Source organism: Trachypithecus francoisi, unplaced genomic scaffold, assembly GCF_009764315.1.
Source record: "Trachypithecus francoisi isolate TF-2019V2 unplaced genomic scaffold, Tfra_2.0 Contig00586, whole genome shotgun sequence".
Classification (NCBI taxonomy): Eukaryota; Metazoa; Chordata; class Mammalia; order Primates; family Cercopithecidae; genus Trachypithecus; species Trachypithecus francoisi.
Genome location: NW_022680749.1, coordinates 5555953 through 5581692, shown reverse-complemented (window position 1 = coordinate 5581692; position 25740 = coordinate 5555953). Strand labels below are relative to the sequence as shown.

The window sequence follows — 25740 nt, the reverse complement described above, 5'->3', positions numbered from 1 at the left end:
GTTGATGACAGTCAAAGTGGTATACTCAGTTTATAAGATGCAGTAGGACAGAGATCATTGTCATGGGCAATGTATGCAACTTGCCTCTGACAAGTCTGCAGCAAATTCTTGACTTCTTCATCCCCCATAAAATTCTGCATCATAGATATCTGGTAAACACCTGTCAGCTGCCATTGCTGTGTTTGCAATGAGCCTGGTTTTACGGACTCTACAGTTGAGTTACAGGAGTGAGGCTATGAGGGCTGGCATACGTAGATTACAACTGCTTCACTAAATAGAGATAGGGTGGACAGTAGATAGGGCATAAAATTCTAATTCAAGAACAGAAACCATCCTTCTTTTGGGAATCCTCCTAAGACGGAGGACTTCCTAAGGAACATTGTTTCTAAAATAGGACTAACAATTAACACATACACTCTATGTATGTACATAAAATATTTGAGGGCACAGAATATTTTATCTTCAGTGCCTAATCCCATGCCTGTTAGGTAGTTATTGCTCAAAAGGGTTATAAAAGCCATGCAAGGGAAAATAAACAACGTAACTATAGTTCCCATATTCTGAAATCCAAACAACTTTGAATTTCCAACAAGGTCTGAGATGTGCTTTGCTTTAAAATTCTACAAATACATTTCTAAGGGACAGCAGAAGAATAATTAACTCGTCCCACCCTCCTGGTTAACTCAGAAAGTGTTCTAGACCAGGTGCATAATACAGTCAGCGGAGCCTGGAGAAATAGAAACAATTGATTTGTCTTAGAAAAGGTCATAGAAGAGGCTGACATTTTCTTTTCCTTTCCATTTCCTGCTAAGCATGCAACTTCTCAGCCTCAGCAATTATGGAGGCCAATAATTATAGAGGCCAATGGCTACAGAAAAGGCCAAAGGGTAGCAGCGTATTCAAAATATTTTTATTGCAGTGGTGTGCATAATCAAGAATTAGTTGCAATCATTCTGTTACTGAAACAATCTGCAAATAAAAACACCCCAGATAAACTAGGTCCAAATTCCACTTCAACCCCCGATATTGCTGTAACAACTTTGAATAGTACTTATCATGCGGAAAAAAAATAGGTACCTTCTTCTTTTCTTCTTTCATATACCTTATCCTTGTATAAACAGGTCAAAGATGGAAGATCAGTCAAACTCAACATTGTCATAATATGTACCTGCTGATACCAGTTCTCTGCACTTTGGGCTCTTCCCTTATGAGGTTTAAATATATGCCCAGGCTAGGCGTGGTGTGTCTCATGCCTGTAATACCATGCTTTGGGAGACTGAGGCAGCACGTGGATCACTGGAGGTCAGGAGTTCAAGACCAGCCTGGCCAACATGGTGAAATCCCATCTCTACTAAAAATACAAAAATCCGCCAGGTGTAGTGGCACATGCCTGAAATCCCAGCTACACGGGAGGCTGAGGCAGGAGAATCGCTTAAACCCGGGAGGTGGAGGTTGCAGTGAGCTGAGATTGCCCCACTGCACTCCAGCCTGACTGACAGAGCTAGCCTCCATATTAAAAAAAAAAAGAAAAAGGCCAGAGGCAGCAGCTACCAAGGGTCTTCTGGCGTTTTCTGGAATTTCTTGGATTCATCAATTATTCTGTTTACTACAGGATCTTCAACACAAAGTTGAAATGACCTCAATTTCCTCATCTGCAAAATGGGTTTTATACTAGCAACCTCACAGTGCTATAAATAGGATTACATAGACTAACAAAGTACCATTTATAGTGCTTAATGGCAACTATTATTAATACATGATTTATTTTACAGATTAATTAACATCAGGTACGTTGCTGAGTATTGAGGATTACAAAGTACTTTGATGCATTATGCTCTGTAACATGAGATGATTTTCTCTTAAGACTGGACTTTACTAACCTGTGTTTGCACAAATACCAACAAATACATGTACCCAGGTCTATAATGGGGCTTACAAAACAGTTTGTAATTCAAACCAAAAAGTACCTGAGACAGAAGTCAATCGATTTAGGCTTATTTTGCCAAGGTTAAGGACCCCGCCCATAACACAGCCTCAAGAGGTCTTGAGAACATGCGGCCAACGGCCAACGTGTTTAGGTTATAGTTCTTGGTTTTATACATTTTAGGAAGACAGAAGTTACAAGCAAAGGCATAAATTGATACATGTAAGGTATACATTGGTTCAGCAAAGAAAGGTAGGACATCTTGATGTGGGAGGGCTTCCAGGTCATAGGTGGATTCCAAGACTTCCCTTGGTTGAAAGAGTTGAGCTTTGCCTTAAGAGCTGAAGTCAGCATAAAGAAATGTTAAAGCTAAGGGAGGTTGTGGAAGCCAAGATTCTTACGTAGATGAAGCCTCCATGTAGTAGGCTTCAGACAGAATAGATGGTAAATATCTCTTGTTGAAACTTAAAAGGTGTCAGACTCTGGAAAAGACCTAGCAAGTGAAGGAGGTTCTCTACAGAATGTAGATTTCATCCATAAGAGATAGCTTTGCAGGGCCATTTCAAAATATGTCAAAGAAATTTGTTTTGGGATAAAATACTTGATTTACTTCAGGGCCTGCTGTTATGTGATCCTGTACCAGAGTCACGTTGGAATTTGGTATCTTATTGCTAAAGTCTGTTTTGTCATTGTTACGATCTCTATTTTCACATTAACGCTGGTGAGCTTTCCTGAACTTCAAAGGGAGGATGTAACAAGGTATGTCCCACCCCTTCTTCCTGTGATGGCTTGAACTAGTTGTTCAGGTTTCTTGGAATTCCTTAGCCAAGAAGGGGTCCATTCAGTCAGTTGGGGGGCTTAGAATTTTATTTTTCGTTTACATCATCAGTTTTTAGACCTGTTAAAGAAAACAGTCCTTTGAAACATCATGTAGGCCACAGGGCTGCAGGAAAGTCTTCTAGACATGCTTCCAGCTATTTTTCAAGAGCTAGGCTGATAGCAACTAGACTTGAAAAGCGAGTATTACTGACTTTCCTACCTCCAGCAGGTGACTGCAAAAATTAGCAGTCTATTTGAAAAGTTCCACAGTGTTGGCTGGTCTACCCTTATTTTCCTAACTAGAAAAACCTGAAGTCTTGCAACCAGCGTAATAGGGATGTATTCATAGAATCCTACCTGCTTCTGGAACCTATGTCTAAATCTGGGAGTTTTGTGTATTATCTCTTAGTAAGGAAAATGCAGAGAAGGCTGTTGTTTCTATTTTATTTTTTTATGTCCTGCCCCAAGGATCTCAATTTCTCTGAGAAGAGTCTTTTCAGTCTCATAGCACTGAAGTAGGAAGCTGAGAAGAGTCTTTTCAGTCTCATAGCACTGAAGTAGGAAGAAAAGCTGAGACAGTTGTTTTTTCCCACTATAAATGGCACTTGCATGGTATGACTATCTAAAAGAGACTAATTAGAAAACCAGGCCCTTAACCTAATTTTCATAATGCAAATACTGACAGAAAGCTTCAGGGAGCAAAGCTGCACAGACAGAAGAGAAAAAAACACTATCCTGTCTCCCCAAAACTAGGCTTCTCATCTCACGAAGGCAAAAGACAGAAAAATATCTAAGAGAAAGAATCCGACAGGCGTGGTGGCTCACACTTGCAATCCCAGCACTTTGGGAGGTTGTGGTGGGAGGATTGCTTGAGCCTAGGAGTTCAAGACCAGCCTGGGCAACATATTGAGACCCTGTCTCTACAAAAGATAAAAAAAAAAAAAAAAAAAAATTAGCAGGGCATGGTGTGACACATCTGTAGTCCCAGCTACTTGGGAGGCTGATGTGGGAGGATCACTTGAGACCAGGAGGTCAAGACTGCAGTGAGCCATGATTGTGCCACTGCACTCCAGCCTGTGTGATAGAGTGAGACTGTATCTCAAAAAACAGTAATTAAAAAAAAAAAAAAACATAAAAAATAGGAAAAAGAGGGCCGGACACGGTGGCTCACACCTGTAATCCCAGCACTTTGGGAGGCTGAGGTGGGCTGATCACGAGGTCAGGAGATCGAGACCATCCTGGCCAACACGGTGAAACCCCGTCTCTACTAAAAAAAAAAAAAAAAAAAAAAAAAAAAATTAGCCGGCGTGGTGGCAGGTGCCTGTAGTCCTAGCTTCTAGGGAGACTGAGGCAGGAGAATGGCATGAACCCAGGAGGCAGCGGAGCTTGCAGTGAGCAGAGATCACACCACTGCACTCCAGCCTGGGCAACAGCGAGATTCCGTCTCAAAAAAAAAAAAAAATAGGAAAAAGAAAAAGAAACTAATGGTCTCTTGAAGAGCAACTATGGCTGGAGCAAAATTAGCGTTTCCAATTAAGAACCTTTTTTATCAATTAAATAGATTTTCTTATCTGTATGTATCCAAGGATATATATTTCACCAGTATATACTTATGTAATTTATATCAAAACTGTATTTTTTTCCATAATACTTGTTGAAAAAGTTTCCCAAAGCACCCAAATTGTTAATGCAGAGAAAAATCTATAGACTTTCATTCCAACTTAATTTTCCACATTAGCCATCTTAGAAATAATGTAAAATAAATATCCGAATTCAACTTTATTTTACCAGTAGTATTACCCAATTCAGAAGGCTGTCATTTTAATGAACAAATATTTATTCTCCCAGTACAACAAACGAAAGTGTGAACATGGATTGCTTGGGTCTAAATGGTTTAAAATCTGGGAATGGGCCGGGTGCAGTGGCTCATGCTTGTAATCCCAGCACTTTGGGAGACCGATGGGGGAGGACTACTTGAGCCCAGGAGTTCAAAATCAGCCTGGGTAGCACAGTGAGACCCCATCTCTACAATAAACTTAAAAATCAGCCGGGCATGGTAGAGTGTGCCTGTAGTCCCAGACACTTGGGAGGTTGAGGTGGGAGGAACACTTGAGCTGAGTTTGAGGCTGCAGTGAGCTATGATGGCACTACTGCACTCCAGGCTAGGCCACACTCGAATCTATCTCTAAAAATAAGAATAAAATAAAATCTGAGAATGTAGCACACGGAAGATGTTGAATTGAGGCTAGTTTAAAGAATAATAAAATTAAGAATCCTTCTATCTTAAAATAATTTCAGTAATGACAAAATACAGTTTTTAAAATTAACCTCTTCCCAAGGTGTCCAGTATGGGACTCAAACTACAAATCTTTAACTGGAAGAATATGACAATATGACATCTCTTTTCCTGATGTGGAGTTCTGTCAAAAATATACTATTCTCTGGCCGGGCGCGGTGGCTCAAGCCTATAATCCCAGCACTTTGGGAGGCCGAGACGGGCGGATCACGAGGTCAGGAGATCGAGACCATCCTGGCTAACACGGTGAAACCCCGTCTCTACTAAAAAATGCAAGAAAACTAGCCGGGCGAGGTGGCTGGCGAGTGCCTGTAGTCCAAGCTACTCGGGAGCCTGAGGCAGGAGAATGGCGTGAACCCGGGGGGCGGAGCTTGCAGTGAGCTGAGATCGGGCCACTGCACTCCAGCCTGGGCGACAGAGCAAGACTCCGTCTCAAAAAAAAAAAAAAAAAAAAAAAAAAAAAACTACTATTCTCACACATACACAGAACAAAGCATAGCTAAATAGACTGAAAAGAGGCTGCCATGTGAATGGAAAGAAACAAATGAATATGAGAAAAAGAACAGTTAACAGAGAGTTGGGTGATCTTTGATCTAAGTTCAGGGTAATAGTTAGATATAAGCAAACTGTATATGCAAGTAATGCAGATATTTTCAGCTTACATTTGGCAAAAGACAGTCCAAATTCCCACTATCATCAATGAACCACATGAAATACCATCTCAGAAAAATGTGTTCCAAAACTGTACAGTTTATATTCTGGTCAGGCTGTATGTAACTCTCACATCTCTAAGGGCATGCATTAGCAGTTCTGCAGTTTACAAAAGGAAAGCATTCAAATAAAGACATCGTAACAGTGGAATATGCCTGGAAAAAATGAACTACTTTTTCCCCTTACACATTGAGTTTTGATTTCAGTGTTAAAATTAAGATCAAGATCATCCACAAAAGCAGTATCAAGTAAGTGTGTGTTGGACAGCAGGAACTTCAAAATGACGACATGACCACAGAAAATAGTAAGTACAGTACAATGCACATGTAGCTGTAGATGACACAGAAAAAATAGCTAATGTCCATAGAAATTAATCAACCAAAATGTCAAACCAATAAAGATTAAATTTTGGCATAACTGAGTAATTTGGTCACCTATTACGAATGAACTCGTTAGCCAAAGATTATTTTTTTCAATGTTCAACTCTTCACCTATCCTATCCTAGATAATACCTTTAGTTTTTATCTAGAGATTCTCATTTTAGACATTTCTTAAATGAGAATAACACCAGAATAGTATCACAACTTCTGTAACACTAGCAAAAATGGACTACGCTTAACCTCCACCCAGTATTTTCATATGAAATATTTAAAATACATCTTTATAGATTCAAAGATGACTATATAGTCATGTCCTACTGAACAATGAAATTTAATTCCTATGAAACTTTCACAGTCTTTGATACTTCGAAAAGTATTCAAAGGATACAAAATATTAAGTTAAGGTGTCAGACAATAAATGCTTTCAGATCTTTTAAGATAAACTTCTTGAATAATAAAAAAAAAAAACCCTAAGTTCATTCATCTTTATATGCCCAGACTAAAAGTATAGTGTTTGTATATAAAAGTACTCAACCAGCATTGATAAACTGAAGGTATTAATTTGCAACAAATGATCAGGATTTTTAAAAGTCTTGAAAAACAAATATTTGTTTCCAAACTTTTACCATCAATTATTGATTGTATTTTGACATGGAAAGGAGAAAAGACCTGGTAGTAGAGTCACAAGAATTTTATTATAGCAAATACTTTCATGGCATTTGACAGAACTCAGAACTATTTATAAAGAAAGAAAGAAAAATCAAACAACTAAAAGATATATTTCATATAATAGGAAAATACAAAAATAGAAGCCAAGTGACAGAACGAAAAAGTTAGCTAAGCAATGGATTTGAAAAACTTTGATTCTAACCATCTGACTTGTTGCTAATTGTCCAAACAGATAATAATTTAAGATGATCTTGTGAGACTTCCTAGAAGTAAAAAGGAATTATTGAAAAAATGTTCAAATATTTTATAAATACCAAATACCAAAAATATTTTCATTGTACTTTCTGACTTGCTTCAGTGAAGGTGTCCTTTTACAGCACTCTGTTTCTTATTTCAAATTCTCATCTAGAGATGTTACTTTCTTCCAAAGTGATACTCCCAACTTACCACAATATTCCTGATTAAGAAAACACTAGAGCTGTCCCACCTGAGGAAAAGAGAGAACTGCAGAACAATCTGTAAAGTTCCTAGACAGTTCAATCAAGTTAAGAATGGTCCAGCTGAGATATTTTGTTACTCCAGCACTTTTCAAGTATCATTATGAAATCATAATTCTATCTCAGTGTGAGATTTCTTATATAAATAGGAAGAATTTCATTTCTGTAAACATTTGCAGGGCCAGCTCTTTCTCTGAATAGATTTGTTTCCCTTTAAGAGAGCCGCTCCAGTGAAAAATCTTTTCTTACATCTCATGTCCAGACCCAAAGAGAAACCCAATGTTTTTCTGTGAAACGACAGAAATACTCAAGTAATATAAAAGCTTCCTGTAATCAAGGAATTGTCTAACTATGACAAGCATGTAATCACTCCTTACAGATTCCTAAAGAATTAAAAATGTTCTTCAGTTACTCATAGTTCATCAGATGTACTGTTGGCCTTTGCTAATTCACATTCTTCACTGGTTTGACAACTCTGAAGGATGTCCTTGTAGTGGTTCTTCAGATCTTCATAAAATGAAACAGTTTCTTGTGAGTAAGCCAAGGGTAACACCTTTTCATTTAATAACATCTGCACTCGGAATTGTTCTTTAGGAGTCTTAGCATTTTCACAGTGGTAAAGCACAAATATCAGGTTCGAGGCATAAGGTACAATGTGACCACTTCGGAACTTCCGATGCATTTGTTCCTTGTAATTGTAAGCTGTAAGGGGTTCCTTGTCTTTGAAGTAGCCCATGAGAGAAAGCAGTGGAAGAAGGGTCTCGGCATGACCAAACTGGAGGATGACTGGAGAAGAAATTGGCTGAGACCTTCAAACAGAAATAAAGGGAAAATAAGGTATATATTTTCTTGCCATAGAACACAGTATTTACACTTAGGAGTAACTTTCCCATCTTTTTTTAGTTTAAATAATCCCATCTATTTTTTAAATCTTTATATACATTACTCAAGCATATGGCTGAAATTCCGTGTGGCAGCGAACTAAACTTTTTATACTGAAAGTGAAGTTCCGAAATTCAGGATCACTGTACTGTTGTAAATCCATATAAAACAGTGTGCATACATATTTTCCTTTGTTTAAAGAGAGACAAGTGTCTTATAGAGACAGGAACTTGAAACAGATGTGTATTTCAACACTGTATTGCCTTTCTGTGCATAAAACTGAGCAAACCGGCCCTTAGTAAATATTACTCCATGGAGCTTAATCCTTCAATGGTTTACAAAACCCACAAAAAGTTAGTGATGTAACCTACTGTGGCTGAAACGTGTCTCTGGTTGGGAGTGGGAGTATAAAGTGCCAGGAATACAAACCACTTTAAACACTGACCTAAATCAATTCTTTTTCTTGAAGTTTTCTATGATTTTTTTTTTCTGGTAAAGAATTTTTATAAGAAGCAGTGAATGGCTGCTTAGCCTTTTCCCTACTTTTATAGAAAAAATACTATTTTTCTTAAATATAATTTGTAAACCTATTCAAACATGACTGTCTGACTTTTTGCTACCACTCATCAGGTTATCAATTTAGTGCATCTGGATTTTCTGGGAGGACAGAAGCAGCAGTTCTAGACCTTCCTGATTCCCTCTGCCCTCAATACACATAAACAGAGCAAGTAGATAGCAAATCCAAACACCCATGGGAAACATTTACAACATAACTAGGTGGAAAAGTATTCTCTATGAACCACTCCAAGTAGCATCCAGTCTCAAACACTAGATATTATCAGTATCTGTTGAAGAAAGCAGAGAGAAGTCACAGAGCATCTGAGCAATCTGAGAACAGGAGAATCCCAAACAGCCAATAGGTATTCACTGGAAGCGCTGTGGGTGAATTGGAGATAGTAGCTCAAATTGGGAAGTATTTAGTCCTCTCCAGACTTGGTGAGTGCAAGGCAGGCCTGCAGTGACGCCTGGGGCTGGAGAAACCTGGAGCTCCTGTGAACTCTCCAAACACAGGGCTCACACTAGAGAAACTGCTGGGAGTGAAATTTCAGCCAAGCAGGAGAGGGACAGAAGAGATAAAGGAAAAAGTAAGTCCACATGAAAGTAGGGGGAGAGGAACAGAGCCAGGAAATCTCAGAAAACAACCCATCATACTTCTGAACAGTACACACACCAGAACGGGGTGGGGGGTGGGGGGTGGGGGAGGCTCTGTGAGATGAGACAAGCAGTCTGACACAAACCTTTTTCTAAATGTTCAGGAAAACAATTCATATTAAAATAACTATAGAAAAGCATGTAAGAAAAAATGAGCAGAATAACTTCCATATATAAGAGTATGCTAGAAATATATACTCAAAAAGTACACTGAAACTGTTAACAGTATTTCAAAATAAGCTAAAAGACAATTATTCACTACTTTGAGATTAATATTCTCTAAAAGGTGTAAGACTTAAAAGCCATTCATCAACAGCTTACCAAGCCTCTCTTCATAACTGGTATACTTTAATTAGGTCATTTAAAATACCTAAAACCTATATTTATTTCCAAGAAGCAGCCTCTTAGGTCTGAAGTTACCAAGCAGTAACATTCAGAACACAGCTATATTTAGTTTGGCCAGCACAAGTATTTTTAAATTTTGCATTACTTATCAGTATTTAAAAATTGAGAGGTTTAAGATTCTTAAAAATCCAGATTTTTGGCTCTTCTTAGAAATCTGCAAGATCTGGCAACACAAGTCCATATATACCCATAAGACCATAATCAGCTAAACAGGAATAAGGTTACCCAACCTCTAGACAGGGCACATACTTGTTGCACAGCACATGTATCATTCCACATTGTCTAACGTAGGATGAATTCATTCCTTTGTTACTTGCCTGGCCCCTTTATACATCTCAGTATATTCAAGTCTAAGCTAATACCACTGTCATCATCTAAATAATGAAATTTAATAAGGATACAAGTTAAAAGAAAAACAAGTAATAAAAATATACTGGTTCACATTTTAAATCCTTTAGCCATTAGGTAGAAACCTAAAAACCTCAAAGCCAGAAGCAATCCTAAATTCAACGTTCAGTTATTGCTCACCACGGAATCTATTAGGACACAAAACAGGTCAGGGAGGATAGCAGCAACAGCAGCAACACCTCCACTATCTAACCAGAAGAATGTATTGTCAGTAACTCTCTCCGCTTTCCCCCACGCAAGAACTCTAATAAACCGGGGACAACATATGACAATATATCCAAACTACTGTCATTTCAGCAAGTAATTTATACGCCATTTGTAAACTTTACATTCTTTTTTCTACCAAGTGTGTGAGACCCAGTGCATAATTTACACTATGTACAGCTTCACTCAGACCAGCCCCTTTTTAGGCACCCAATAACCACACGTTGCTGGTGGCTACTACGCTGGAGAGCACAGGACAGACAGTGGTATGGACAGTCTTACATACTTAGATTCAAAAGTTAATCAAATAAATAGCAAATAGGAGAAAAGATACAAGAAAAACAAAAACACACACATGAAAACTATAAATTGGGGGAAGGAAAGAGACCAAAAGGGCTAGCACAAATTATGAGTTCAAAGTTCATTCATTGCATCCAAGCTATAGAAGAAATGAAATCTAGACTGTGACTCAGATTTAAGTTGTAAATTTCAAGGTTCCTTGGGTTTATACAAAAGGCAGGAAACACTTTCCCCCTCCCCCCCTTTTTTTTTACTGCCTTACTGTCAGTGATATGTTAAAATCAGTGAATTCTTCAGAAGAAATTTGAGGAAAATTATACTTTAAAATGCTTATCGGAAGTTTTATGGGAAATCAAGGAAGTTTATATATTAGATTCTCACAGTAAACCATCCCATCAAAAACAAATTACTGTCTTCTACCATTTGATGAATCCAATTTGTTTTAAAATTGTATTTTGGAATTCCAGACAATTTTCAATAGGAAGCAAAAGTGCTAACTTTTTATAAAGTCCATAAGTATTGATTATCTTCTTACATAGAGCAATATCTATTATACAAAGTTGAAACACACCAAAAAAACCCCAATATCTTAAAGGTCTAGTTAAATGCACTAGTAAAACAATAATAAAACAAGGATAATAGTTTACAAAAACTAGAGCCATTAAAAGCAAGAACAAGATTTTGCTTAGAAATTGAAATGTGCCTGTAGGGAATAATAAACTTATAATTTTATTTTTATAATTTATATATTTTTACAATAACCAACTATAAATATTTTAAGTTTGTTGATAATGAAAAGTATTTAAAAAGAGCACAATTTCATTCATAATCATTATTTTTCTACTTTTATCCTTTGTGACTTAACGTAGCTTGCTACTCAAGAAAAAGCCACTAGCTGATGATGCTCGTATTCATACAAAAGGCCCTGGGCAAATTAGCTGCACTCAATTTTCCAAAACGCAATAAAGAAGAGACTTTTCAAAAGATCCATTTGGTTAATTTGTTAGATGTGACATGCCCTGTCATTTCATGCCAAGTGCCAGGCACCATGCTAGTTTCTTCTTGGAAGAGGAGGGGAGGGGAGAAGAATAGTGGCACAAAAGAACAAAAACACGAATGAAACATTTCTGGCTCTTGCAGATTTGCATGTGTCTGTTAGAGAAACCTAGAGAAGAACAAATCCGTCTGTCTAAGGAAGAATTGAATGCATTTTGCTAGGGAGGTGGTGTTTGAGCTGGGTCATGAATACATTCCTACTAAGTCTTAAAACAGAAATGCTGCTCATTGTAGCCTTAGCAAAGTAATTGCTTATCGTATGATACAGCTACTATCATATCCTTTTAGAGAGGGAAAAACTAAGCAGCTTGAAAACTAGAGGGCATAGTTATGAGCAAATTTTAGGGCAGATTACTCAATCTCCCTCATGCTTCATTCCTGCCAAATGAAGATAAGCTACTTCCCTTGCAAAGCTGTTGGATTTGAGCTACAGAAAAATACTCGCATATTTGCTATCAGATTGATCGATGGCTCTATGGCAAACACTACCACAGTGATAGCAAACAGCCACAGTGGCAGCAAGAGCCACAGCAGTTCTAGCAGTGAAGTGACCCAGCACACAAATCAGTGGTGTGCTGAGTTTAGAATCCAGGAGATGAGTTCAAGTCAGTTCTCCTAAAATATCATCAGTACCTAACACTTTATTCTAAAGGTAAACACAGAATCAAGTAACAAACTCATTTCATTGAATAGCATATTTTAAAATTCATCAGACATCCAAAAGTGCTAAAGATCCAAATGCAAAAGCAAAACCACAGGTATACCATAAATTAAATCATATGGAAACAGTTTATACCCAAAAATTTTACTTGGAAAAACCTTAATGCCTTTGATAAGAAAATACTTGTTTATGAGGAGTAAATAATTGAGGAACTTAGTAACTTCTTAGTCACTTAAATTTACTTTCAAATCATTGTTGATTAAAATCATTTAAAATCAAGTAATCCCAGCACCTAGGGAGGCCGTGGGCAGATCATTTGAAGTCAAAAGTTTGAGAACAGGTGGGCCAACCTAGTAAAACCCCATCTCTATCAAATACACAAAAAAATTAGCTGGGTGTGGTGACACACGACTGTAGTCCAAGCTACTCAGGTGGCTAAAGTACAAGAATCACTTGAACCAGGGAGGCGGTGGTCGCAGTGAGCCGAGATCATGTCACTGCACTCTAGCCCAGGTGACAGAGTGAGAATCTGTCTCGGAAAAAAAAAAAAAGAAAAACAAATCATTTAAAATCAAATCAGTTTTTTTTTTTTTTTTTTTTTTTTTGAGACGGAGTCTTGCTCTGTCGCCCGGACTGGAGTGCAGTGGCCAGATCTCAGCTCACTGCAAGCTCTGCCTCCTGGTTTACGCCATTCTCCTGCCTCAGCCTCCCGAGTAGCTGGGACTACAGGCGCCAGCCACCTCGCCCGGCTAGTTTTTGTATTTTTAGTAGAGACGGGGTTTCAGCGTATTAGCCAGGATGGTCTCGATCTCCTGACCTCGTGATCCGCCCGTCTCGGCCTCCCAAAGTGCTGGGATTACAGGCTTGAGCCACCGCGCCCGCCTAAAATCAAATCAGTTCTTATTTGTGGGAAGAAATGTAGTATTTCAACATACTGACTGAGGAAGACTCCGTTGTCAGTGCTTAGTAACACTCTTCAGCAACATGCAATTTAGCAAAAGCACATGTAAAAAAAAATTCCGTAAAATTTTTTTTTAAATGATATTATTTTCCTTGTTTTTGTTTAAAGATACAGGAGCTCACTCTGTCACCCGGGCTGGAATACAGTGGCGTGACCATGGCTCACTGCAGCCTCGAACTCCTGGGATCAAGTGCTCTTCCCACATAGGAATCCCATGTAACTAGGACCACAGGAGCGCACTACCACGCCCCACTCATTTATTTATTTGTTTATTTTTGTAGAAATGGGGTCTTACGTTGTTGCCCAAGCTGGTCTTGAACTCCTGGCCCCAAGTGATGCTCTCACTTCGGCCTCCCAAAGTGCTGGGATCATAGGTGTAAGCCACCACGCCTAGCTGATTGTTTCTTAAATAAGGCATCAATTCTTTTCCAAGAATGTAAAGGCAAAGACCACATTTCTCAGGCTTTTCATCTGAAATGCACATGCAATAAGAAAAAAATATTCAATGAAAAGCACAGTTCTAAAAAAGCTGATTAAGATAGTTTGGCAGAACGTGTTTCTCAAGACACAGGTCACAAGGACCCTGCTGATAAAACCAGTTGTGGTAAAGAAGCCAGCCACAATAAACATACGTGTGCATGTGTTTTTATAGCAGCATGATTTATAATCCTTTGGGTATATACCCAGTAATGGGATGGCTGGGTCATATGGTACTTCTAGTTCTAGATCCTTGAGGAATCGCCATACTGTTTTCCATAATGGTTGAACTAGTTTACAATCCCACCAACAGTGTAAGAGTGTTCCTATTTCTCCACATCCTCTCTAGCACCTGTTGTTTCCTGACTTTTGAATGATTGCCATTCTAACTGGTGTGAGATGGTATCTCATTGTGGCTTTGATTTGCATTTCTCTGATGGCCAGTGATGATGAGCATTTTTTCATGTGTCTGTTGGCTGTATGAATGTCTTCTTTTGAGAAATGTCTGTTCATATCCTTTGCCCACTTTTTGATGGGGTTGTTTGTTTTTTTCTTCTAAATTTGTTTGAGTTCTTTGTAGGTTCTGGATATTAACCCTTTGTCAGATGAGTAGATTGCAAAAATTTTCTCCCATTCTGTAGGTTGCCTGTTCACTCTTGATGGTAGTGCAGCACTATTCACAATAGCAAAGACTTGGAATCAACCCAAATGTCCATCAGTGACAGACTGGATTAAGAAAATGTGGCACATATACACCACGGAATACTATGCAGCCATAAAAAAGATGAGTTTGTGTCCTTTGTAGGGACATGGAGGCAGCTGGAAACCATCATTCTTAGCAAACTATCACAAGAACAGAAAACCAAACACCGCATGTTCTCACTCATAGGTGGGAACTGAACAATGAGATCACTTGGACTCGGGAAGGGGAACATCACACACCGGGGCCTATCATGGGAAGGGGGGAGGGGGGAGGGATTGCATTGGGAGTTATACCTGATGTAAATGACGAGTTGATGGGTGCTGACGAGTTGATGGGTGCAGCACACCAACATGGCACAAGTATACATATGTAACAAACCTGCATGTTATGCACATGTACCCTAGAACTTAAAGTATAATAAAAAAAAAAAAAAAAAAAAGCCAGCCACAACCAGCCAGAATCAAAAGGGCAATGACAGTGACCTCTGCTCATCCTCACTGCTCATTATGTGCTAATTATAATACATTAGCATGCTAAAAGACACTCCCATCTGTGCCGTGACAGTTTACAGATGCCATGGCAACTTCTGGAAGTTACCCTATATGGTCTAAAAAGGAAGGGACCCTTGATCCCGAGAATTCCCTACCCCTTTCCCAGAAAACTCATGAATAATCCACTCCTTGTTTAGCCTATGATTAATAAATAACCATAAAAAATAGCCAACCAGCAGCCCTCAGGGCTACTCTGCCTATGTGGCAGCCTCCCTTTTATTCCTTTACTTTTTAATAAACTTGCTTTGGCTCTACTCTTTTGGCTAATTTTTGAATTCCTGCCTCCCTGAAGCCAAGAACCATGTGACCTCTGGGGCTGAATCCCAATTTTGCCCTATGACATGATCACTAATGATGTAAGCCTCTAAGCAGATGAATAAAGACAAGGGTGTATGCATCTAAATTTTTACTCTTGCTTGGAAGAAAGAGAATATGTCAATAAATGACAATTTTTAGTCATAAAACCAGTATCTAGGCCAAATCTCCAATCAGTAATTATAGCTATTTGGAACACTGCATTGAGAAGGATTCTGACGTTGTATCCAGACTCGATGTGATTTCATATTTCCTACACATTCTACTCTCAATTCATGAACCTCCTTTCCTTGCCAATCAATCTCTCCATCTTTACCTTTGATTTCCTAGATGTAACTAAAATGAGTTTGGTCATTTCTAAGACACTGGACTATAAGACATATTAAAAGAAGACGTTTTAAGTTAGTATTATGTCCAGGTAAGGTTTCTTAAGAATATATTTTTTAAAAAGCAAATAAAGTTAGTTTTATGATGCTGCATAATTTTTCTGCTTGACAATATCACTACTGGTGACGTATAACAGAAATATATATAAAACATATAATCACCTAAAACAAATTATCACTTCAAGAAATATGCATAAATCACTCCTAAATGTATGTACACAAATCTTTACCGGATACAGGTAAGAATATACTTGGTTTGGTTTATGTCTTTTTTTAAAAAAGTCAAGGAAGCTTGACTATTAAAAATCCCACTTGGAGAAATTTTATCTCAGAGAAAAACAGCTTATAAAATAGAAAAAGCTGCCATAATATTTCATATAATATGCTATCAACATGAAACCCTAAGGAGGACTTAGGGTCCATTAAACTGAAACCCTAAGGAAGACTTAAAATTACGTTTTAGCAACTACACATTTTATACAATTTTTAAAAACCTGACTTTATTCTTGATTTTCCCATTTCAAAAACAGAATTCACTAAATGTCTGGGTTGAGGTTTCAAGGGTAAGAATTACGCACACTCTTAAATAAGTTGCAACAACTAAAAGAATGTTAAGTATTTTTTGCTTTATCTCAAAAGTATTTCCATTACATAACATCTCAGAATATAAATCACTAAAATCTCAAACATAAATGTTTTTCTTTGCTATTTTTTCTTAGCCTGAATTCAACTTAGTAATCTTTAATGGTTCAAGGGCAAACTATAGAATAAAGATAATAAAGATTACTCTGTAAAGTATTACTATTCATAAATAAAGCAATCTTTATTATTATCTTTATTCCTCCAGGCGCCGTAAGAAAGGAGAGAGGCTTCTTTCTTAAGGTTCCAATGATACTGTGAAATATTAATATACATTTGGTCTTTGTTCCTGTTTCCTGGTAGAAACTCCTAAAATCCTTGAAATTTCCCAAGTGCTGTCTTTTTGTGTGCTCACGTTGATTGACAGCTTCAGGATGGGGCTGGTCAGCAAAAAGGCAAAGGCATGATTACAAGGTTAGGATTTTCAGGCCTACCCCTCAACCTCAGGGAAGAGGGAGAGGGGCTGAAGGTCAAGTTGATCACCAATGGCCAATAGTTTAATCATGTCTAAGTAATGAGGCCTCCATAAGAACCCAAGAGGACAGGGTTTGGAGAGCTTACGGACAGCTGAAAATGTGGAGGTTCCTGGAGGATGGTGCGGCCCTGGGAGGGCATGGAAGCTCCACATCCCTTCCCTCATACCTTGTTTTATGTGTCATTTTTATCCTCTGTTAATATCTTTTATACTAAACCGGTAAACATGTTTCCCTGAGCTCTGTGAGCCACTCCTGCAAATTAAGTGAAGCCAAAGAGGGGGTTGTGAAAACCCCAACTTGAACCAGTCAGTCAGGAGTTCCAGAGGCCCAGACTTATGACTGGTGTCTGTAAAGGGCAGGAGGCAATCTTGGGGATTGAGTCCTCAACCTGTGAGACCTGATGCTACGTCCAGGCAGATAGTGTCAAAATTAAAGGATACCTAGTTAGTGTCTGCTGCTTATTGGTGGGGAACCCCCATCCCCCAACACTGGGTCACAGAAGTTAATACAGTTTGGATGTTTGTCTCCTCTGAATCTCATGCTGAAAAGTGATCCCCAGTGTTGAAGGTGGGACCTAGTGGGAGGTATTGAATCATGGGGACAGATCCCTCTTGAATGGCTTAGTGCCATCCTCTTGGTGATGAGTGACTTCTCAGTTAGTTCACATGAAATCTGATTGTTTAAGAGTCTAGGGCCTCCCCCTTCTCTCTCTTGCTCCCTTCTTGCCATGTGATACCTGCTTCCCCTTTGCCTTTCGTCACAACTGTAAGCCTCCTGAGGCCTTCCCCAGAAGCAGATGCTAGAGCCAAGCTTCCTGTATAGCCTGCAGAAACGTGAGCCAAAATACACTTGTTTTCTTTATAAATTACCCAGTCTCAGGAATTTCTTTATAGTATCGCAGAAATGGACTAACACAGAAAATTGGTACCAAGGTGTGGGGCATTGCTATGAAGATACCTGAAGATGTGGAAGGGCCTTTGGAACTGGGTAACAGGCAAAGGCTGGAAGAGTTTGGAGGGCTAAGGAGACAGGAAGATGAGGAAAAATTTGGAACTTCTGGGAGACTGGTTAAATGGTTGTGAAAATGCTGATAAGGATATGAACAGTAAGTCCAGGCTGATGAGGTTCCAGACGGAAGTGAGGATGTTATTGGGAACTAGAGCAAATGTTACCCCTGTCACACCCTAGCAAAGAACTTGCTGTATTGTGTCCCCTAGGGATACCCTCATCAATCTTTCCTCATCTTCCTATCTTCTTCTGAGCCCTCTAAACTCTTTCAGCCTCTGCCTGTTACCCTGTATTGTGTGCCCTAGAAATATCCTAGGGATTTGTGGAAGTTTGAACTTAAGAGTGATGGTCTAAGATATCTGGCAGAAAAAACTTCTTAGTAGCAAAGCGTTCAAGATGTGGCCTGGCTGCGTCCAACAGCCAATGATCAAATATGGGAGCAAATAAATGACTTAAAGTTAGAACTTACATACAAAAGGGAAGCAGAGTGTAAAAGTTTGGAAAATTTTCAGTCAAGCCATGTGATAGAGAAAGAAAAAGTATTTTCAGGAGAAGAATCCAAGCAGGTTGTGGAGCAACCACCTGATAAAGAGGTTATCATGGCCAGGGCATGTTAGCTCATGCCTGTAATACCAGAACTTTGGGAGGTCAAGGCAGGAGGATCACTTGGGCCCAGGAGTTCAAGACCACCCTGGGCAACAAAGTGAGACCCCCATCTCTACAAAAAATAAAATAATTAGCTGGGTGTGATGGTGCATGCCTGTAGTCCCAGCTACTTGGGGGCAGAGGTGGGAGGATTGAGTTTGAGGGGTCAAGGATATGCAGTGAGCTATGATCATGCCACTGTACTCCAACCTGTGTAACTGAGAAAAACCCTATTTCCAAAAGAAAAAAAAAGAGATTATCAGACTAAAAGGGAACCAGGTGCTAATATCCAAGACAATGGGAAAAAGGCCTTGAAAGCATTTCAAAAATATTTGAGGAACCCCTTCTCATCACAGGCCCAAGAAGCCTAGGAGGATTGAATGGTTTCAGGGGCCAGGCACGGAGCACTGCTGCCCTGGCCAGCCTCAGGATACTGCTCCCCACATCCCAGTTGCTCTGGCTTCAGCTGTGGCTCAAAGGGCCCCAGGTACAGCTCAGGTCATAGTTTTAGAGAACACAAGCCACCATAAGTCTTGGTGACTTCCATGTGGTATTAAGCCTATAGGTGCACAGTATAAGAGTGAAGAAGGCTTGGCAGCTCCCGTCTAAATTCCAGAGAATTTATGGGAAAGCCTGGGTACCCACATAGAAGCCTTCCACAAGGGCAGAGTCTCTCCACAGAGAAACTCTTCTAGGGCAGTGCCAGGGGGAAACATCACAATGGAGTCCCGCCACAGAGTCCCCACCAGGGAACTGCACAGTAGAGCTGTGAGAAGGGGACAGCTGTCCTTCATATCCAAGAATGGTAGAGCCATCAGAAGCTTCTAACCTCAGTGTGGAAAAGCCACAGGCATTCAACTCTAACCCATGAGGGCAGCCATAGGGGCTGCACCCTGCAAAGTCACAGACACAGAGCTGCCCAAGGCCTTGGGAGCCCACTCTTGTACCAGTTTGCCCTGGATGTGGGATGGAGAATCAAAGGAAATTGTTTTGGAGCTTTAAGATTTAATGACTGGCTTGGCACAGTGGGTCACACCTACAATCCTAGCACTTTGGGAGGCCGAGGCGGGCAGATCACTTGAGCTCAGAAGGTCAAGACCAGCCTGGGCAACATGGCGAAACCCCATTTCTACTAAAAACAGAAAAATTAGCCAGGCATGGTGGTGCACTCCTGAGGTCCTAGATACTTGGGAGGCTGAGATGGAAGAATTGCTTGTGCCAGAGAGGTCAATGTTGCAGTGAGCTGTGATCATGTCACTACACTCCAGCCTGGGCCAACAGAGTGAGACTCTGTTTAAAAAAAGAGAGAAAAAGAAAAAAAAAGATTTAACAACAGCCCTGCTGGGTTTCAGATTTGCATGGAGCCTACTGCCCCTTTCTTTTGGCCAATTTCTCCCTTTTGGAATGGGAGGTCTACCGAATGTCTGTACTACCATTGTATCTCGGGAGTAAATAACTCATTTCTGATCTCACAGGCTCATAGGTGGAAGAAACTCATCTCCAGATGAGACTCCGCAGACTTCAGACTTGCAACTTTTGAGTTAATGCTGGAATGAGTTAAGACTTGTGAAACTCTTGTGAAGGTATAATTGTATTTTGAAATGTGGGGATATGAGAGTTAGGGGGCCACGGTTGGAATGATATGGTTTGGATGTTTGTCCCCTCCCAATCTCATGCTGAAATGTGATTCCCCATGTTGGAGGTAGGGCCTGGTGGGAAGTGACTGGGTCATGGGAGAGGATCGCTCTCAAATGGTTTAGCATCATCCCCTTGGTGATAAGTGAGTTCTTGCTCAGTTAGTTCATAGGAGATCTGGTTGTATAAAGGAGCCTGGGACCTCTTCTTTCTCTCGCTTTCGCTTCTGCTGTCACCATGTGGTACCCTTTCCCTTCCACCATGACTGGAAGCCTTCTGAGGCCCGCACCAGAAGCAGATGCTGGAGCCATGCTTTTATAACCTGCACAACTGTGAGCCAATTCAATGTCTCTTCCCCAGCCTCAGGTATGTCTTCATAGCAACGCAAGAATGGACTAATGCAGACGTTGTATTGACTATTGTTGTGTTGTGAAATCAGAGGAAAAACAGGGTTTTTTTCCCAAACAACTCCCAAAGAAGGAATAAGGAAAACATCTAACTCATAATGATGAGGTATAAAATTCAAGAGGACTTAGCCAATAATTTTTCAGACATTTTAAACTATATGGTTCAAATCAAGGGCCCATTCATAGTTAAGAATTTCAGAATGCTCTTCTTATAACAGGAATGACTAAGCAATATATAAACCAATTTCTACTTCATTGTTTGAAACTCAACTGGCAAAAATCAAACTCAGGTATATAAAAAACCAACTGCCTCCAGGGAATTATCTATGATCAAAAGAGCTTCCAAAGAGCTAATATACAATCCTTCTTCAACAGTTGTTTATGCTTATACCTGTTAGCCCATATAAAAGGCTAACTCACATTTCTGTTTTATTTGACAAAGTTAAGTAGCATAGTGTTAAATGAAAAAACATATTATGTTTCTATGACAAATATGTGGACTCCAAATATGGAGACTTGGATACCTTCAACTGGTAGAAGCTGAGACAGCTGTGGAGTTTGTGTGTGTGCACACATACAGTAGTGTTTGTTTGTTTTCATAACTTTTAAACACCCAAAACAAATTCATAAAAGTATTTATTTATGATCCAATTTTTACCAGAAGCCATTAAAGGTATGTGCCAGGACTGTATAAAGTAAATCAGTAATTTCTGTGAAGAAGTGATTTGGTCCCAAGTCTATGAACACGCTGCTCTTTGCCCTGTGTCACAATTTAGAGTTAATCTTAAAAGAGTCCAATCTGGTTCTTAAGCCATCTCCTAGCTAACTGGAGTTCTTAAGCCTAACTCCGGTTAGTATATGCCCAATCACTATTTGAAGGAACCAAATCTCCAGTTTCTCCTTGAATATACCAAAGTCCCAAAGATGGTATGAGAACTTTTCTGGTTTCACTTCCAACCTTCTCCAACAAACCAAAGCTGGTCTATGAATAAGCCCAAAATACTGGCAACAATAAATGGGTATGAGTATGTGTATATGTCTGAATGAGGGAGTAAGAAAGTGTGTGTGTGTGCGCGTGCGTGTGTGTGTGTGTGTGTATGAGAGAGAGAGAGAGAGAAAGACAGAGAGGAGAGAGGGACACACACAGAGAGAGAAACATAGGTATGTAGGTATAGGAGGGCAAAAAAGAGAACAAATGTTAAAGGAATTCCTTCTTGGTTGACACTCATAATTATGCTCTTCTTATATAAAACCCCTGCATATATTTTGTCATAAGACTGCTGAGAGCATAAAGATTGCTATATTTTATTTTATCTATGGTATCATGTGGCTTTGTCACTACCATTCAATAAACAGAGTTGTGAGGTTCAGGATACCATGACGGAAAGAACTTTAACATAAAAGAATAAGCTGGGAGTGGTGGCTCACACCTGTAATCCCAGCAGTTTGGGAGGCCCAGATGGAAGAACTGCTTGAGCCCAGGAGTTTGAGACTAGTCTGGGAAACATGGAGAGACCTTGTGTCTACAAAAAAACCCCACAAAATTAGCCAGGTGTGGTGGCGCATGTCTGTAGTCCCGGCTACTTGGGAGGCTGAGGTGTGAGGATCACTTGAGCCCAGGAAGTCGAGGGTGCAATGAGCCATGATCATGCCACTGCACTCCAGGATGTCAGAGTAAGACCCTGTCCCAAAACAAACAAACAAACAAACAAGCAAAAAATAAAGGAGATGTAAATGTTTTTTAAAGGAGGGCTGCCAAGGCAATCACTCAGTGCTCACTGCATCTGTGATTCTTAACTTTCACAAAGGACATGAAACCATCTGAGAATCTAAAAAAATGGAACTTCGTACTAGAGAAAGGTTTGTGGCCCATGAAAACTTGAATATAGTTTCGGGATTTCAGACTCTATACTGCAAGAATCCCTGTGCTATATATTACAATGTGACATCCTGAGGAATAATATGTGTATAATTCTGTCCCATATTGGTTTGTGTCCCTAGAGTCATATATATTCCACAAAAGTCTGATAATTTTGTACTAATACTATATTTAAAATGTCTAAGCAGAATGAATATTTAACACCAAATTAAGAATAATTCAGATGTTCTGCATTCTGATCTAACTAGTCATAGTTCTCAAATTAACTTACATCTCACTATTCTTTCTTTGAGACTCTTGGCAGAAGTATCCCAAAGAACAGGAATTACACCTTTAACTCTGTTCTCTCCCTGATAAAAATGCATTAAACTTGGAATGTTGCATTTTTCAAAAAGTGACAAAACCACTTGAAAAGATACATATTTTGCCTGAAAATGTAAACTATTAATACAAATATAAGAAAGCAAATGAGTAATCTATATAAATGTCTGGATAGAAATACACAGAATCATAATGTTTTAGGTTTGAGATCCGGTCAACTCTTCTTATTTTAGGAATAATAGTGTGAAATGATTAAATGGATTACTGCAGTTCTCCAAATTACACCCCTCCTTTTACTTACAGAAATTGGTGAGGAGATTTTACTATGTCTTCAACCAAAAACAAAGTTTAAGTCTAAAATCCTGTCTTTTAATGAGGGTTGATAACTATGTGTGTGTTCAAAGTAGATAAAGGATACAAAGCAACTACTTCAAGTCATTCAAAAAGCTCAACCATTAAAAGAACTAATAATTGCATGTTTTCCCCCCAAACGTACTCAGCTAGATCCTTCTAAGCTCTTAATTCACTTTTCACATTTAATTGATATTATGCAAAGTATGTTTTTAAACACGATCCAGGAATACCAAATACAGCTTTACACAACTCATGTAATTCCCATATTTATGTAAGTATACAAATAAGCAACATGAACTGCCAGATGCTTTGGGAAGAAAATTACCAGAAAAAAAATTTTTGTTAAGTCTTCCACATCTAATTGAAACATCAGTTCCAGGGAGTATTTGGAGAAGCATCAATCCAACAGCTTAACATAAATCAGGAACGAAAATGACTCAAGTATGACATTTTTCTTCCTGAAGCAAAAATACACTGAAATAGTTTCCACTTCCGGTCAAGACAGAGTAACAGGGACCAGATTTACTGTCCTACCTTAAACTACCAGAAAGCTGAACAAAACACACAAAGTTTCAGACACTCAACAATAGTCATAGTATGAGAAAAAGAAGGCAAAGGAGGTGACTCCAACAACTGCCCCTGCTTACTGCCAAGTTTCCAGACTATGGCACAGGGAGGAGACGCCCAAACAGCTCAGAAGTCACCCTGAGCAGCTGAGATGGGAGTGAGAATTTAGGGAGGCCACACTGGCTGAATTCACAGGAGGAGTACCTGAGAAGACAGTGCTGCAGACCAGCAGGGGTTCCCTCAAGTTTTCAGCTGGCACTGAACAGCACATGCATATGAGAAAACTATCCAAATCCCGGAGAAAAAACATGAAAAGGAATAGGTAAAAATTAGCAGTTAATTACAGATTACTCCTATCTATAATCCCAGTGACTCAGGAAGCAGAAGAAGGATTGCTTGAGCCCACCAGGAGACCAACCTGGGCAACACAGCGAGAAAAATAAATAAAAAAAAATAAGTTCCATGTATTAAACATTTTTAAGGATTAGCCAGGCATGGTGGTATATGCATGTGGTCGCAGCTACTTGGGAGGCTGAGGTGGGAGGACTGCCTGAGCCTGGGAGGTTGAGGCTGTAGTGAGCTATGATCGCACCATTGTCCTCTGGCCTAGGTAACAGACCCCGTTTGAAAAAAGAAAACAACAATTCCCAAAGCTAACACACAAAAAAGGATAGTTTTCACACAAGCCAGAGTGGGAAAACCTCCAAATACACAGGGTACATAAAAATACTCAGGGTGAAATGCCTCAATAATGGGGCAAAATCAGTCCATTAATATATATTATTATTTTTTTAAAAGGCAAACCATAGACTAAGATAATGTATTTCTAGGCATAAATCTGACAAAGGACTGTACCTAGACAACACACATGCGCACACGCGCGCACACACACACACACACACAGACAGAACAGTAATGATAACCCAATTAAAAAGCAGACAAAATATTTAAAGACTTCACCGAAGTAGATATATACATGTAAAAAGCACATGAAAAGATGCTCAGTATCACTATCATTATGAAAATGCAAACTAAAACTACAACAAAGTACGACTACACACCCATTAGAATGGCTAAAATTAAAAAGGCCTGCCATATCAAGTGTTGGCAGGATGTGGAACAACTGAAACTCTCATATATTGGTGGGAAAAGCTTGGCAGTTTCTTAAAAAGTGAAAACTACAGTCAGGCACGGTGGCTCATGCTTGTAATCCCAGCACTTTGGGAGGCCAAGGCGGGAGGATTATCTGAAGTCAGGAGTTCAAGACCAGTCTGGCCAACATGATGAAATCCGGTCTCTACTAAAAATACAAAAATTAGCTGGGCGTGGTGGCACATGCCTGTAATCCCAGCTTCTTGGGAGGCTGAGCCAGGAGAACTGCTTGAGCCCACGAGACAAAGGTTGCAGTGAGCCAAGATCGTGCCACTGCACTCCAGCGTGGCCAATAGAGTGAGAGTCTCGAGAAAAAGAAAAAAAAGTGAAAAATACACCCACGTAAGACTCAGTCATTCAATCTAATTAGAAAGGTTCCCAAGAAATCAAAACATAACATACGAAGATCACAAATATTCAGAAGCATTATTTGCAATAGCCTTACAACTGTGAATAACCAAATGTCCATCAAAAGGTGAACAAATGGTGGTGGATCCGTATAACAGAATACTACTCGGTCTTGAAAAGGAATGAACTATTAGATTCATCAACAGCACAGGTGAATCTTACAATCACTATGCTGAGTGAAAGAAGCCAAACAAAAAAAATATTCACTATGATTTCATTATATAAAATCCTAGAAAATACAACTTAATGTATAGTGACAGAAAGCCTATCAGTGGTTACCTGAAAATGGGGGTAGAAAGTGAATTAGAAAGGGTCACAAAGAAACTTGGATGTGATGGATATTTTATCCCGACTATGGTGATAGTTTCATGGGTGTATATATATGTAAAAACTGACCAAACTGTACACTTTAATATGTAAACTTTACACAAA

The 25740-nt window shown here is 39.3% G+C and overlaps 1 protein-coding gene across 2 annotated transcripts in view; it reads right to left on the bottom strand.

The window, feature by feature from the left end:
• Window positions 1-6808: 6808 nt before the first annotated feature.
• The window catches only part of MINPP1 (multiple inositol-polyphosphate phosphatase 1), a 47685-nt gene continuing 28753 nt past the window's right edge, over window positions 6809-25740 (bottom strand). For both annotated transcript variants that reach the window (XM_033215469.1, XM_033215480.1), the window contains exon 5: window positions 6809-8105. In XM_033215469.1, coding sequence (XP_033071360.1) covers window positions 7709-8105 — 397 coding nt within the window. In that variant the 3' untranslated portion in view covers window positions 6809-7708. The remainder of the gene's footprint in view (window positions 8106-25740) is intronic.